Raw genomic sequence first — 15,703 nt, 5'->3', positions numbered from 1 at the left:
TAATACAGAAACATATAGATATACCAGCTATCTGTAGGTTGATATTACTGAATACAACTAGAGAAATGATACAGCCATAAATAGTTCTCAAAAGCTACATAAGTGTGTGATACTATCAGATGGTATGTGTGATCACTCCACTTAGTCATTCATTTCTTCAACAAATATTTTTGAGTTCCTACTATGTGCCAAGCACTAGTGACATGACAAAGAACAATAATAGACAAAAATCTCTGCCTTCATGAAGCTCACATTCTAGTTTAAGCTGAACAGTTTACAGTCTAGTAATAATTTTATAAAATATCACTTCCCACCTAAATATCCTGGGCTGTGTGTTATGCACAAAACAAGACTGTTCATTTATATTCAATCTTCAGGCTTTGTGGCACATTTAACATGGTCATCTATTCACCCTAATCTCTAAGCTTACTATAAAGGAACACTTGATTTCATTGTGCTTTGCTTTATTGCACTTCACAGATACCATGTTTTTTACAAATTGAAGGTTTGTGGCAACCCTGCATTGAGCAAGTCTACAGGCATCATTTTTCCAATAGAATTTGCTCACTTTGTGTCTCTGTGTCACATTTTGGTAACTCTCATAATATTTCAAACTTTTTCATTATTATTATATTTGTTATGGTGATTTGTGATCAGTGATCTTTCATGTTACTATTGTAATTGTGTTGGGGTGCCACAAACTGTGCCCATATAAGATGGCGAACTTAATCGATAAGTTGTGTGTGTTCTGACTGACTGCTCCAACTATGGGCCGTTCCCCAATCTCTCTCCCTCTCCTCAGGCCTCCCTATTCCCTGAGACAACAGTATTGAAATTAGGCCTTTAAGTGTTCAGGTAAGAGGAGAGTCGCACATCTCTCTCTTTAATCAAAAGCTAGAAATGATTGGGGCCAGCCCCGTGGTGTGGTGGTTAAGTTTGCGCACTCCACTTTGGCAGCCCAGGGTTCACTGTTTCCGATCCTGGGCACAGACCTAAGCACCGTTCATCAAGCCATGCTGTGGCAGCATCCCACACAGAAGAATTAGAAGGACTTACAACTGGGATATACAACTATATACTGGGGCTTTGGGAAAAAGAAAGAGGAAGATTGGCAACAGATGTTAGCTCAGGGCCAATCTTCCGCATCAAAAAAAAAAAAAAAAAAGCTAGAAATGATTAAGCTTGGTGAGGCAGGCATGTTGAAAGCCAAGATAGCCTGAAAGCTAGGCCTCTTGTACCAAACAGTTAGCCAAGTTGTGAATGCAAAGGAAAAGTTCTTGAAGGAAATTAAAAGTGCTACTCTAGTAACACATGAATGACAAAAAAGCAAAACAGCCTACTGCTGATAAGGATAAAGTTTTAGGGGTCTGCATAGAAGATCAAACCAGCCACAACATTACATTGAGCCAAAGCCTAATCCAGAGCAAGGCCCTAACTCTCTTCAATACTATGAAGGCTGAGAGACGTTAGGAAGCTACAGAAAAAAGTCTGAGGCTAACAGAGGTTGGTTCATGAAGTTTAAGGAAAGAAGCCGTGTCCATAACATAAAAGTGCGAGGTAAAGCAGCAAGTGCTGATGGAGAAGCTGCAGCAAGTTATCCAGAAGATCTAGCTAAGATCATTAATGAAGGTGGCTACCCTAAACAACAGATTTCCAGTGTAGATGAAACAGCCTTATAGCAGAAGAAGATGCCATCTAGGACTTTCACAGCTGGAGAGAAAAAGTCAATTCCTGGCTTTAAAGCTTCAAAGGATAGGTTGACTCTCATGTTAGGGTTCTAATGAAGCTGGTGACTTTAAGTTGAAACCAATGATCATTTACCATTCTGAAAATCCTAGGGTCCTTAAGAATTATGCCAAATCTACTCTGCCTGTGCTCTATAAACGGAACAACAAAGCCTGGATGACAGCGCATCTGTTTACAACATGGTTTACTGAATATTTTAAGTGCACTGTTGAGACCGAATGCTTGGAAAAAAAGATTCCTTTCAAAATATTACTGCTCATTGACAAAGCACCTGGTTACCCAAGAGCTCTGATGGAGATGTACAATGAGATTAAAGTTGTTTTCATGCCTGCTAACACAACATCCATTCTGTAGCCCATGGATCAAGAAGTAATTTTGACTTTCAAGTCCTATTATTTAAGAAATACATTTTGTAAGGCTATAGCTGCCATAGATAGTGATTCCTCTGATGGATCTTCGCAAAGAAAACTGGAAACTTTCTGGAAAGGATTTACCATTCTAGATGCCATTAAGAACATTCGTGGTTCATTGGAAGAGGTCAAGATATCAACATTAACAGGAGTTTAGAATTTGATTCCAACCCTAATGGATGACTTTGAGGGATTCAAGACTTCAGAGGACGATGTAACTACAGATGTGGTAGAAATAGCAAGAGAATTAGAATTGGAGCTTGAATTACTGAAATCTTATGATAAATCTTGAAAAGATGAGGAGTTGCTTCTTATGAATGAGCAAAGAAAGTAGTTTCTTGAGATGGAATCTACTCCTTGTGAAGATTGTTCAAATGACAACAAAGGATTTAGAATATTACATACACTTAGGTCATAAAGCAGTGGCAGGGTTTGAGAGGAGTGACTACAATTTTGAAAGAAGTCCTATTGTGGGCAAAACGCCATCAAACAGCCTCACACGCTACAGAGAAATCGTTCATGAAAGGAAGAGTCAACCAAAGCAGCAAACTTCATTATTGTCTTATTTTAAGAAATTACCACAGCCACCCCAACCTTCAGCAACCACTACACTGATCAGCCAGCAGTCATCAACATAGAGGCAAGACCCTCCACCAGCACAAATATTATAACTTGCCAAAGGCTAGTTAGCAATACCGTGCTTTTTTAAGGTATATACATTGTTTTTTTAGACATAATGCTATTGCACACTTAATAGACTACAGTATAGTCTAAATATAACTTCTTTATGTACTTGGAAACCAAAAACTTCATGTGACTTGCTTTATTATGATATTCGTTTTATTGCAGTGGTCTGGAACCAAACTCACAATATCTCCAAGGTACGTCTGTATATAAAAACTAAATTAGAGTTCTGTTTCAGATCTAAATAAACCCAAACAAGAATAAGTGGGGTAGGAGAAAGGGAACCTTATACTGACACATAAGCATCTTAACCTCCTGCCCACCTATTAATAGCCAATATTACTCAATATAATAATGAGTTAAGAAGAAGGAACTTATAAAATAACTGAGAGAAAAGAGTGGTACAGAAACCCTACATAGTCAATAACAATGCACCATTACTACATACAATCACATTCTTTTAAGCATTGATTGGGTGTTCCTCTCAGCACCAGGCCCATCCTAAGAAAGTAACAATTTGACATCATGAAACCAAGAATATCAAACCAACTCACAGGTTCTCCTTTGGGGCCAGGAAGCCCTGGCAATCCATCCTGTCCAGGGGTGCCTGGTAAACCAGGAAGCCCCGGAGCTCCAGGGGAACCCAACTCTCCTTTGTCACCCTTCATTCCTGGAAAAGTGAGGATGTCACCAGGTTCACCTTTAGATCCAGGAAAGCCTGGAGCACCTGGAGCTCCTGGCATGCCCTGAGGAAATAAAAGATAGAAAGAGAGGAAACAGAAGAAAGAGAAAAAAAAATTAGTTTCTTTTTTTTCTAACACTTTTGTCTGTCCAGTTTATCCCATCAACTCACCCAATAACATTTAGTGTACAAAGCTATGAAGCAGGTGAGGCATGTGAGTCAGGGAGAGTCAAGGAATCAAGTAAATCACAATTTAATAAAAAACCTAAATTTCCTTTACATATATCCACGAGTGAAAAATCAAAGTGTAAATGGTTTTCTTCTACTTCTTTTGCTCTATAATATACTCAAAACTTACTGTTAATCCTTTGGGACCGGTTGCACCAGCATGTCCTTTTTCACCCTTCTGCCCAGGGAAACCAAGAGATCCTAACACACACACACACACACAATTAATGTGAGCTTTGAGCTTGAGCCCATGACAAAGCTCATATAAAAATCAGCAAGTCAGGAAGTCAAGTTTTAAAATAAGAACACCATTCAATCCCATTTAACAATTCACATTTACATTTTCCTATTTTATGTTCTCAAAATGAGGAAATCATTCATTCTTTTAAGTAAATCTAACATTTCATGTTACATACAATATTGTAACCTTAGTTATTTTCAACTTCAAAGCCTTTCAGAGCTTGCAGCTACCAAGTACTATGTACAGAGGTGCTCAGGCTACTATACTCATTCCATTGCCAAGGGGAGAAGGAGATAAGGGCAAAGCATGCATATCTTTCTTTGTTCTGACTTAAACAATTTTCCTAGAGTCTTACTAGTCCTTTCTTTGGTTTGTCACTCCCGAAAATTTGGTTTATGAGAAACGTTTGGTGCTCAAAGACTAGAGAAAATATTACCAAAGCAGGGTTCTCAAAATGGGTCCTTGGACCAGCTGCATCAGCATCACCTGGGTACTGGTTAGAAATGATAGTTCTTGGGCCTCCATCCCAGGTCTACTGAATCAGAAACTTTGGGGGTGGGACCCAGAAATCTGGGTTTTAACAAGCCCTCTAGGTAATTCTGATGCAGTCCAAAGTTTGAAAAACACTAGACTGGAGGTACAAGGCTACATGATTACCTTCCAGTGAAAGCTATAAGACTTGCTAAAAATCTATTTCCAAGTTCCAAATGAAATGGTTTCCTTGGCAGACATACTAGACAGAAAGGTAAGAGATCTGGTGTCTATCCTCAGCCCTGACACAGACATAAAGTATGATTTAAGAGAATATAATATTGGGATATCCCCAGAGGCTGTTGACTAAAACAGTTGCGGATCTGATGGATATCAAATATGCTTTTGATTGGAAATGGGTAAGGAGGAGTTATATATAGAAAGAGGAATATTGGCAGTTAGTTGCCAAACTTCAGTAGAAGCTTCGTTCCTTAATGACAACACGTGATACATTCCCTGTGACTAGAAGCTCTGCCACTGGAAACTATACTCAGGGCCAAGCATTATGAACTTTCCCCCTGGTTTTCTGGAAGAAAGGAATCTCACTCTGTATAAGTTATTTTCCTCATCATATGGAAAATATAGAAGATATGTTTCCTGGAATAATATTGTCAAAATGCTTTAATAGAAAATGTTGGTAGCTTCAGGTACTAGAAACAAGAGTATAATTTATTTCATAGCAGATAGAGGCATTTCATATTTAATTATTTATGGATATGAGCGACTAACTATAAAATGAGAAACTGGCATCATTCTAGAACTAAGAGCTCACTAAAATCTAGTTAAGAAATATTTTTAAATGTTGCCCTAAGGCAGAATGTTTTACCTGGAGGACCTGGAAGACCTGGCAAACCAGGCTGACCTGGAGGCCCTGAAATACCAGTTCCAATACAGTTGAAGCAGGTGTCACCCTTGTCACCTAGAGAAAACCATAATAAAAAAACAAATTTTACTAAAAAGGGTATGTCTACCTTCTTTAGATAGGTTCTAAAGAAGTTAGCACTAAAGAATAACATTCCTACCTAACAGTGTAATTAGAGAAGCCTATATCTAGAATCAATTCATTTGATAAATATTTACTGAGTGCCTACTATGTGCAAAGCATTGTTCTAGGTATTTGTGATACATTGGTAAACAAAACAGACAAAATTCCATGACTTCATGGTGCTCGCATTCTACCAGTGGAAAGAGATAATAAACAATGAAGGTAACAAATTATGAGATTTTATATATATATATTATTAAATTATATTTATACATATATCAAAAGATGTTATGTTTATAGGAAAAATATAGAGAAGGGTAAATGGAATTGGATATGCCAGGGATGGGTGGCAGTTTGCAACTTTAAATAGGGTAGTCAGGATAGATCTTATTGAGATGATATATGATAAAAACCTCAAACAACGTGGTATGTTCATACCAAGTGTAGAGCATTCCAGGCAGAAAGAATAGCCATATTTGGCATATACAAGGAACATGAAGGGGACCAGACTGTTGGAGTAGAGTGAGGAAGGGGAACCAAGTCAGAAAGTTAACAAGTTACAGCAAGTACCATATTATAAAACGTCACATACCATAAAGCCACCATAAAGACTGTGGCTTTTACTGTGAGTGAAAGGAGAATCTAGTAGAAGAATTTAAACAGAAAAGCAACATGATATGACTTAAGTTTTAAAAGGATGACTCTGGCTGCTATGTTAAGAATGGAATCTAAGTGCCAGGATGGGAACAGTGTAACCATTTAAGTGGCTACTGCTGCAGTGATCTAGGAGAAATGGTATAGCCCATCCCAAAGGGACAGCAATGAAGATGATGAGAATTGGTCAGATTCTGAACATACCTGAAAGTAGAGCCAATGTGATTTTCTCATGGATCATATGTGGAATACAAAAGGAGAGGGGAATCAAGGATGACTCCAAAGTTTTCAGCCCCAGCAACCAGAAGGCTGGAGTGGACACGTTTAAATGAGAAAGGGAAGACATGAGTGGAAAAATGATGGGGGAGGAGGTGAAAGAGATCAGGACTTCAACTTGATCAGGATATCAAGTTCAAAATGTTAAGCAGACAGTTGGATATACTAATATAGAGGAAAAGACTTATATCTGGACAGGAGACATAAATTTGGAAGTCACTGGAAAGTAGACGGTATTTAAAGTCATGAGACTGAACGACTTCAGATGGAGAAGAGAAGAGGAAGAAGAACTAAACCGTGGGGCAACCCCAAATCAAATGTTGGGTAGGTAATTCTAAAATGTATATGGAAATGCAAAGTAAGCCAAGACTTACTATAAAGCTACAGTAATTTAGACAGTCTGGCACTGGTGCAAGGAGAAACAAATAGAACAATGGAACCAAATAGAGAGGTCAGAAACAGACTCACACATACAGTGTCATAAGATTTACAACAAAAGTGCTAACACAGTTCAGTGGGGAAATGATAGTCCTTCGTATTATGATATCGAGTCAATTGGATATTCATATGGGAAAAAATGAACTTTTATCCCTGCTTCAAACAATACACAAAAATTAACTGAAGATAGATCAAGGATCAAAGTGTGAAAGGCAAAACGATAAAACTTCTAGAAGAAAACACAGAGGAATATCATCAGGTCCTTGGGATAAGTAAAGTTTTCTAAAACAGAACATAAACAGCAGTAACCATAAAAGAGGATATTAATAATTGGATTTATTTTAATTAATAACTTCTATTCAAGAAAAGACGAGTGAAAAAACAAGGCAGAGGATGGGAGAAGATAGTTGTAATACATATATTTAACAATCCAATTAAAAATAGGAAAAAGATAGGCACTTTACAAAGAGAATGTACAGACTATAAGAAAAGAGGCTCAACATCAACAAGTCACGAGAGAAATTGAAACTAAAACCACTTTGCAAAATAGTTTGGTGTTATCTATGAAAACAAACCTACACCTACCCTATAACCCAACAACTGCACTCCCAGGTATATTCACAACAGAAATGAATGCTTATGTCCTACAAAAAATATGTATAAGAATGTTCACAGCAGCTTTATTCATAACAGCCCCAGATCAAATGTATGTTAACATTAGAATGGATATTTAGGTATATTTGCACAATGAAATAGTAAGGAGCACTGAAGAAATACTGCTACAAACAAAAACATGGATATATCTCACAGATAATATATCGAGCAAAAGAAACTAGACACAAAAGATCCCATAGTGTATGACTCCACTTATACAAAGTTCAAGATTAGGCAAATAAATGCATGATAGAGAATAAAATTGGGTTACCCTTTGGGAGTGCTGACTAGGGGGGATTTAAAAAGTCTTCTAGAGTGCTGGAAATGTTCTACATTTTGATTTAGATGGTAGTCACATGGGAGATGATAGATATAGATATAGATAAATATATATAGAGAGAGACATATATATAAAAAGAGACATATCTATATAGAGAGACATAACTATATCTTATATAACATTCCAGGGAGGTATGAAGAAAAGCAGGACATGTAATATACTGAAAACCAAATGAAGGAAGTCCTTAAACATGGAAAAAATCAAGTAAAATAATCCCTGAGACCTGATATTTGGATTAGCAGGGTATAGGCTGCTGGTGACTTTGAGAAAAGCAGCATCTATGGAGTGGTGGGTGAAGGAGTAGTAAAACCCAGATTAGAGTATGTTTAAGAGAAAATGAGAGGACACTATCTAGAGACAGTGAGTAGAAAATTCCTGAGGAGTTTTACTGCAAATGGGAGCAGAGGAATAGAGCAGTATCTGGCAGGTGATGTAGGATTATGAGAAGGTATTTTTCAGATAGATTAAAAAAGGATATCTGTATGCTGCTGGGAGTGATCCAGGAACAGGGAAAAATTGACGATGTGGGAGAGGCAAGAATTTCTGAAATGGAATCCTTGGGGAAACAAGAAGGAATAGAATCTATTATGCAAATAGAAGAACTGGCTTTAGATAGGAGCAGTAACAATAATAGGCAGGAAGGTAGAATATATAGGCACAGATGCAAGGAGGTGGGTAAATGTAGTGGTGGTAATCTGTGAAAGTTCTCTTGCTATTTCTTCAATTGGTCAGTGAAGAAGGAAGCAAAGTCAGAATCTTAAAATGAGAGTAGATGAGGAGGTGTTGGAAGTTTGAAGAGAGAAGAGAAGGTGCAAGCTCAGAAGACGTAGTGATTGGCAATTACCAGGGCTATGCTTTTGTTCCAAGTGAGTACAAGGAAGTGAGAGGAGGGCGAAGGAGTCAAGGGTTTATTCATGGGATTGATTACAATGATTGATTAAGGAATTTAAGCTAGGTTAAGAGGGAAGAAAGGACATCAAAAAGGTTGAGGGATAGTTAAAGTTGGTAGGTCTCAGTGAGGCTGAAGTAATGTTGGAGTCAGGTTATTAGAGGTAGTGAGCTAGGAAGCTAGGATATAGTGGTCAGAGAATGGGACTCATGAAATCAAGATTATGGAAGTGTGCACTACTGGTAATGAGGAGGTCTTGGGGTATGATCATGGGAGGGAGTGTTTGAGCTAGGGTGGAGGATATAGGGGATTTGCCTGATGATTTGAAAGAATGAAGGAATGAATTTGGGGATCAAACCTTTCACTCCTTGTTCTCCCGGGAGTCCTCTATCACCTGGAGATCCTGGAGGGCCCGGAGGGCCTGCTTCACATATCTCATCACCTGAGATAAGACAAAGCAAGCTAATTGTTGTGAAATATCCAGAAGACTAAACAAAAAGAAAGCCTGACAGGTTAGAAAAAAGGACCTATTCTCAGTTACTGCTCTGCAGTAGTACAACTAAGTATAAGCAAAAGGAAGATACAACATTGGTGATAATTTGAAGAGCAAATTTAAACATGAAAGAATCACCAAAAATCAAAAATAGAAGCAGCAATAGAATCTGTTAGATATCAGAAACATAAAGAATGATGCTAACCTTCAGCTAAATTCACTTATAAATGAAAACAAAAACAAAAACAATAATAGAACCTAAAAGGGAAAAGTATAGCTTACTAGGAGGGATGTGAGGGCCAGGAGGGCCAGGAGGACCTGGAAGGCCAGGAGCCCCAGGCTGTCCATCAAGTCCAGGAGGTCCAGGAATGGAAGTTCCGGGTGGCCCTTCATCACCTTTCTGGCCCCTTTCTCCAGGAAAGCCAGGGGGGCCAGGAGGACCCATAACTGCAGTCCCTAAGATTAAAAAAAAATACCTTTAAAGTGATCAAAATGATCTTATTTCAAAGACACTACTTTGGATCTTAATAAGACATTAAGTAATGATAAGATCTTCCTTTAATGTATAATGCTAGTTATATTCTAATTTATTCTACAATCAACATCTGCAGAAAGGATGAAAGTTTCAAATAATGTAAGTACCAGTTTGAGTGTAAGAAAGAATAATTTAAGGTAGCTTTATTACTTTGAAAATGTCCTAATAACTCTCTACCCACTCATCTTTGACATTATGATATTTTAATCTCAGAAATACTAGAAAGCCATTAGCAAGAGAAAAAGGCATTTCAAAGTCTCAGGTAAACATGGCTCTATTTCTGGACATTCTTCTGTTCCACTATATATTCCTGCACCATTAACACACTATTTCATTACTACAGCTTTATAATGTTTTCAAAACTAGTAAGGAAAATATACCCATCTTTGTTCTTTTTAAAAACCATGTTCACTACACTTAGAAATTTACTCTTCTAAATGAATTTCAGAATCAGAGCGTCAGTTTCATTTTTTTGAAAAAAAACATTGTAATTTTGAATGAGATTAACTTGAATTTAAAGATTAACTTTTGGTAGAATCACGTGTATATAATATTGAGTTATCACATCAAGTAATTAAGTATATCTCTCCATTTATTAATTTTATGATTTAATAATATTTCACAAAATTCTGCAAAGAGGTCTTACACAACTTTTGCTGGGTTTATTCAGGGGTTAATTTGATTATTATTGTGAATTTTATTGCTAGTGTAGAGGAAGGCAAATTATTTAAGTATGCAACTCAGACAACTCAGATTTGGCCATCTAGCAAACATTCTAATTTCGGGTAATTTGTCATTTGACTCTTTAGGGTTGGGTAGATTATCATATGGTTTGTGAGTAACCAAAATGTGTGTGGTTGGGTTTCATCCTTACACCTCCTTTTCTCTTCCAGACTTAGTGCACTGGCTGGCATCTCTGTTATAAGGACAAAACAGTATTGGCGACTCGGAACTATCTTTATATTATTTTTGACTTGAATGAGAATGCTCCTGATGTTTCACCACAAAGTATGACATTTCCTGTAGAGTGCTATATTTCCTGGATGAAGTAGATAGCCTCATCAAGTTAAGGTAGTTCCCTCTTAATCTTAGTTTAAGATTTTTTTCCTTTTAAAAATGAATGGGTATTGAATTTTACTGACTGTTTTTTCTGCATCCATTGGTCTACTTTAATCTGTCAGTGTGGTCAACTACAGTAATGTTAAGCTATCCTTGCAATCTTAGGGTAAAATCTACTTGGTTATAATATATTATTTAATATACTTCTGGATTGATTTGATAATATTTTATTTAGAATTGTTGCTCCTACATTCATAAATGAGACTTAATTATGATTATTTCTGGTTTTATCTCCCTGGTGGTTTGGTATCATTGCTATTAAATTAAATTTCCTTTTTTTTAATGTTCTGAAATAGTTTGTAAAATATGAAAATTACCTTCTCAACAACTTGGGAGAATTCATCCATAAAACTCTATAAAACCACCCATAGAACCAATGCTTTTTCATAGAGTTCTTTAACATTTTAGAATTTGCTATGATAATTAATCTACTTAGGTTTCCTACTTTTTCAGGATGGTTTTGGTAATTTATGTTTTCTGTTTCACGAGGAATGTGTATTTCATCTAAACTTCCAAATATATGATACAGTTTTCTTGTAACTTGAACATTTTAATTGTATTCATGGTAATAAACTTTTTTTCTTTACTGATTTTATTTGTGCCTTCTTTTGCCTCTATCTTGATCATATTTTATTGTTATTTTTACCTTTATCAAGTTTTTCCTTCTATTTTGTTTGTGCATGTTTTATTTCTTGTTATTTTTTTCAACTTAACTCATTTATTTTTAGTATCTCTAATTTTGTGATAAATTAAGGGTACCACTTTGGCTACATTTAATGAGTTTTGATATGAGGCTGTTTGGTATTCAGTAGTTTGCCACCTCCATTTCTGTTTCCTCTTTACTTTCAGAGTTACTTCCAAATGTGCATTTTAATATACAAATGTAAAGATATTTGATGCTTTTTGTTGTTAATTTCTAACTTTATTTCACGGTGGTCACAGAGCATGACCAACATATAATTTTTAAAGATTTTTTTATTTTTTCCTGGTCTAATAGAGTTAATTTCTATAAATATTTCATGTGTGTTTGAAAAGAAATGTATATTCTCTGCTGTACACAAAATTTTTCTCTCTCCCATATATACAGCTTGATTATGTTGCTCAAATATTTTATATCCATATCTATTTTCCACCTACTTGATATGTTAGGAATTTGTCAATTTATCCCTTGTAGGTTATCAATTTTCACTTTATATAGTCAAAGCTATATTTTTAGATGCATAAAGTTTCATGACTTTTATATCATTGTAGTATAATTTGCCTATTTATCCATATGAAACGTCTCTGTCTTTTTGGTGAATTTTTTGCATTGAATTTTATTTCATGCTATATTGGAATTGCTAAACAAACTTTCTTTTTGATAGCATTTGCTTAATATCTTTCCCTTGGTTCATTTTCAAGTTTTCTATATCCTTTTACTTTAGATATGTCTATTGTGCACAGTATATAGATATTTTTATTCCAATTTTATTTCAGTTTTTGTCGTTTAGTCAGTGTTTAGTCCTTTCACATTTATTGGAGTTACTGAATTATTTTTAACTTCTTGCCATCGTATATTTTATTTTCTATTTACCCAGGTTTATCTGTACCTGTGTTACCCCAATCCTAACTTGTATTACATACATCAAGATTTTGGGTCATGTTTTTTCCTCAATGAGCATATAAATCGTGTATTTTATTCTATTCTTCTCTGGTTATTACTACTAAAATTTTAACCTGTGTACTTAATCCTATATTTTTCTAAAAACTTACGGAGTTAATAATATTTATTTTCTCTCCTTCTAACAAGACAAAAAACATTATCATTGACTTTCCCTATTCCCTCTGCACCTCCACATGCTATGCTAATAATGTGTACAATTATAGTTCCACGTTCTTCCTTAAAATGCCTCTGTTATTTTTTTATGATCAACACTTATTTAGACTTAATATACTTTATTAATATCTTTCACATCCATTGGTTCTTGCATCTTACCCACTTTCATCTCCAACTTCATCCTGAATTCATTTCCTTCTTCTTGGAGTAAAACCTCCAGTTAACTATTTCAGAGAAGTTCTGGAGGTGATATACTTTCTAAGCATTCCATGTTCACACTAGGATGATAGTTTGATGTAATGAAGAATCCTAAATTCATAGTTATTTTTCCTTATCACTTTGAAAATGTGCTCTATTATCTTCCTCTGACTCTCACTGCTTCATAGGTGATCTGCCTTTTTTCTCAAGATAATTTTATTTAAGAGTTTCTTTCTATCCTTAAATTCTAAAACGTCCCTACAATGTCTAGTTATGTATTTTTATATTATTATTATTTTACTCTTGCTTAGTAGTTCACAAGCCTTTCCACAGGGACTCATGTCTTTTTTGAATAGACAGAAGTTCTCAGTCATTAACTTTTCGAATATTGCCTCTTGTCCCATTCTCTTCTCCTTGGACTCCTTCATGGCGGATTTTGGAACTTCTAGGTTTATCTTTGTGTCTCTTAACTTTTCTTTCATAATATCTAACTCTTGAACTTTTTTTTGCTGCATCCAGGGAGAATTCCTTATCTCCATTTTCCAGACACAGTATGCGTTTAGTCCACTATCTTGAAATTAGAAATCTAAAGTGCATATTTAGTTAGAGTAGAATGGGACCCACATTTACCCTCTTTCTCCTTGGGAGGATCACTGAGTGTCAGTCATCTCATCGTGTTAATATTTCATAGCCAAATATTTTTGAAGGGAAAGGAACCATAATTTATTAAACATGCATGTGTGCCAAGGACTGTACCAGATGCTTTTTCAAATTTTACATAAATCCATACTATCATCTCATTTCAGAGAACATCCAAATAAACACGCTAAACAAATGACAGTGCTCTATTTGTGGCCAAATTAAAAATACTCTATTATACTGTGTATCTTCAACAAAGGAATGATATAAAACCCAGTATTGAGCCCCAAGATTTTTTTGCACAGCAAAATCACCATGGGGATTTCTACGTAGACATTTCTGGAATTCTAAGTGAATAGTGCTGCTGACTATCTTTACGCACAAAATTTTTACAAAACTAGGCATTATTAGAATAGCGGTTCCTTCCATAACAGCATGAAAAGTATAATGATTAATTTTTGGATCATAGGAATGTTTGGTGTAATTTATTAATAATAAGAGGTAGAAATGGTATTTTTAAGGCAAAAGGGCACTATTCAATTGATTCCTTTTTTTTTTTTTAAGTACAGCTAAGGAATTTGGTGAGAAAGACTGAAGTAAGAGTTGAGAGGGTTCTGTCAATTAAAAAATACTCATGTCTTCTACTGTCATGCACACCCTGAAACTACTATAATACTGTATACATGGATTAGTAAAGATGCCATAAACACAACAATGTTAAGTGCAGTCTTTTTTACCTGGAGGTCCAGGAAGACCAGGTGGACCCTGTATTCCAGGAAATCCTCGCTCTCCTTTTTCTCCAGGCAAACCAGGTAATCCAATGCTTCCTTTTTCTCCTACAGTTACACCAGTCCCAGGCCTAGGAATTACCTTTATTATGAGAGAAAAAAATAAAGGAACTTAAAGATGAAGAGGCTTGTTTTCCTGAAAATAACCTAGCAGCTACATACGATTACAATGCCATCATTTTCACAAAGCGCTCAGACACAAAATCATTGACTACTACATAGATTCTGAGTCACATTCTATATCACTCCTATCTTTCAACTTATTAGAAAATGTCTAATACCAGTAATAATATTACCACCCTCCTGAGCCTCAGGCCTACAAAGCTAGAATTATTTTTGATGTCTCTTATCTTATAATTCACATACCATTTATTCCAATCACCTAAGTCTGATAATTTTTACTAAAAATGTCTCTCCAATTTGCTCCCTTCTTTCCTGTTGCCACAGCTACTATCCTCACCTCAGACTTAGACTAACAAAGCATCTCTGAATTTGTCTCCTTGAATCCAAATCTACTGCTAGGATATGCTTCCTCAAAAACCAATTTTTCTGTGTTAGCTATCCTGTTTAAGGACTCATAATTGTTTACTACTTCTTACTATATCTGATGTTACTTTTGTGTGTGTGTGTGTGTGAGGAAGATCTGCCCTGAGCTAACATTTGTTGGCAATCTTCCTCTTTTTTTTTTCCTTGAGGAAGATTAGCCCTGAGCTAACATCTGTGCCAATCTTCCTCTCTTTTTTGTACATGAGATGTCACCACAGCATGACTGATGAGTGGAGTAGGTCTGCGCTCTGGATCTGAACCTGTGATCCCTGGCCACCGAAGTGGAATGCATGGACCTTTAACCACTTCGTCATGGGACTGGCCACTCTGATGGTACTTTTAACCCTGGACTCTGTCAAGAGTCCTCTCTCTCTCACTTATTTCACCTCCTGTTATTTCTAGCAATACATTTTTAGGAGAGTGAGGTCTGTCTGATTATAACCACTTCATGCATTTTGTACATTCTTGTCTTTGTCTTTGAATATGCCATTCCAAACATCTATAATGCCTTCACCCAATCTTTTCCCTTTATCCATACACATTCCTTTCTTCCTCTAAAAAAATAGAAAACTCATCTCTTTCGGGAAGGCTTTATTGATTAAAATGAACTAACTGACCATTCCTTTTCTCTCTGTCTTCTTAGATCTCAGTACCTAAAGAAGCTCACATTACATAATCTAAATATAAAGAAATTAACCTCATAGAGCTATAAAGGTAAATAAGCTTTAGAGTTAAGAAACTGTCAGTCTGAGGGACAAATCGACATCTACTGGCAAAGTGTGATATTTCATCCTTGTTTTATTGGATATAA

The 15,703-nt window shown here is 35.9% G+C and overlaps 1 protein-coding gene across 1 annotated transcript in view; it reads right to left on the bottom strand.

Moving 5' to 3' along the window:
* The window catches only part of COL4A5 (collagen type IV alpha 5 chain), a 225,583-nt gene that overhangs the window by 85,392 nt on the left and 124,488 nt on the right, over positions 1–15,703 (bottom strand). Inside the window, exons 19-24 of the mRNA XM_001490419.6 lie at positions 14,296–14,428; positions 9,534–9,707; positions 9,117–9,200; positions 5,349–5,441; positions 3,881–3,951; positions 3,395–3,586 (exon numbers count right to left, since the gene is read on the bottom strand). Coding sequence (XP_001490469.1) covers positions 3,395–3,586; positions 3,881–3,951; positions 5,349–5,441; positions 9,117–9,200; positions 9,534–9,707; positions 14,296–14,428 — 747 coding nt within the window. The remainder of the gene's footprint in view (positions 1–3,394; positions 3,587–3,880; positions 3,952–5,348; positions 5,442–9,116; positions 9,201–9,533; positions 9,708–14,295; positions 14,429–15,703) is intronic.

Source organism: Equus caballus, chromosome X (genome assembly GCF_041296265.1).
Source record: "Equus caballus isolate H_3958 breed thoroughbred chromosome X, TB-T2T, whole genome shotgun sequence".
NCBI classification, from domain to species: Eukaryota; Metazoa; Chordata; class Mammalia; order Perissodactyla; family Equidae; genus Equus; species Equus caballus.
The sequence above is the reverse complement of the archived record's forward strand: the minus strand, read 5'-3'. Positions and strand labels throughout refer to the sequence as shown.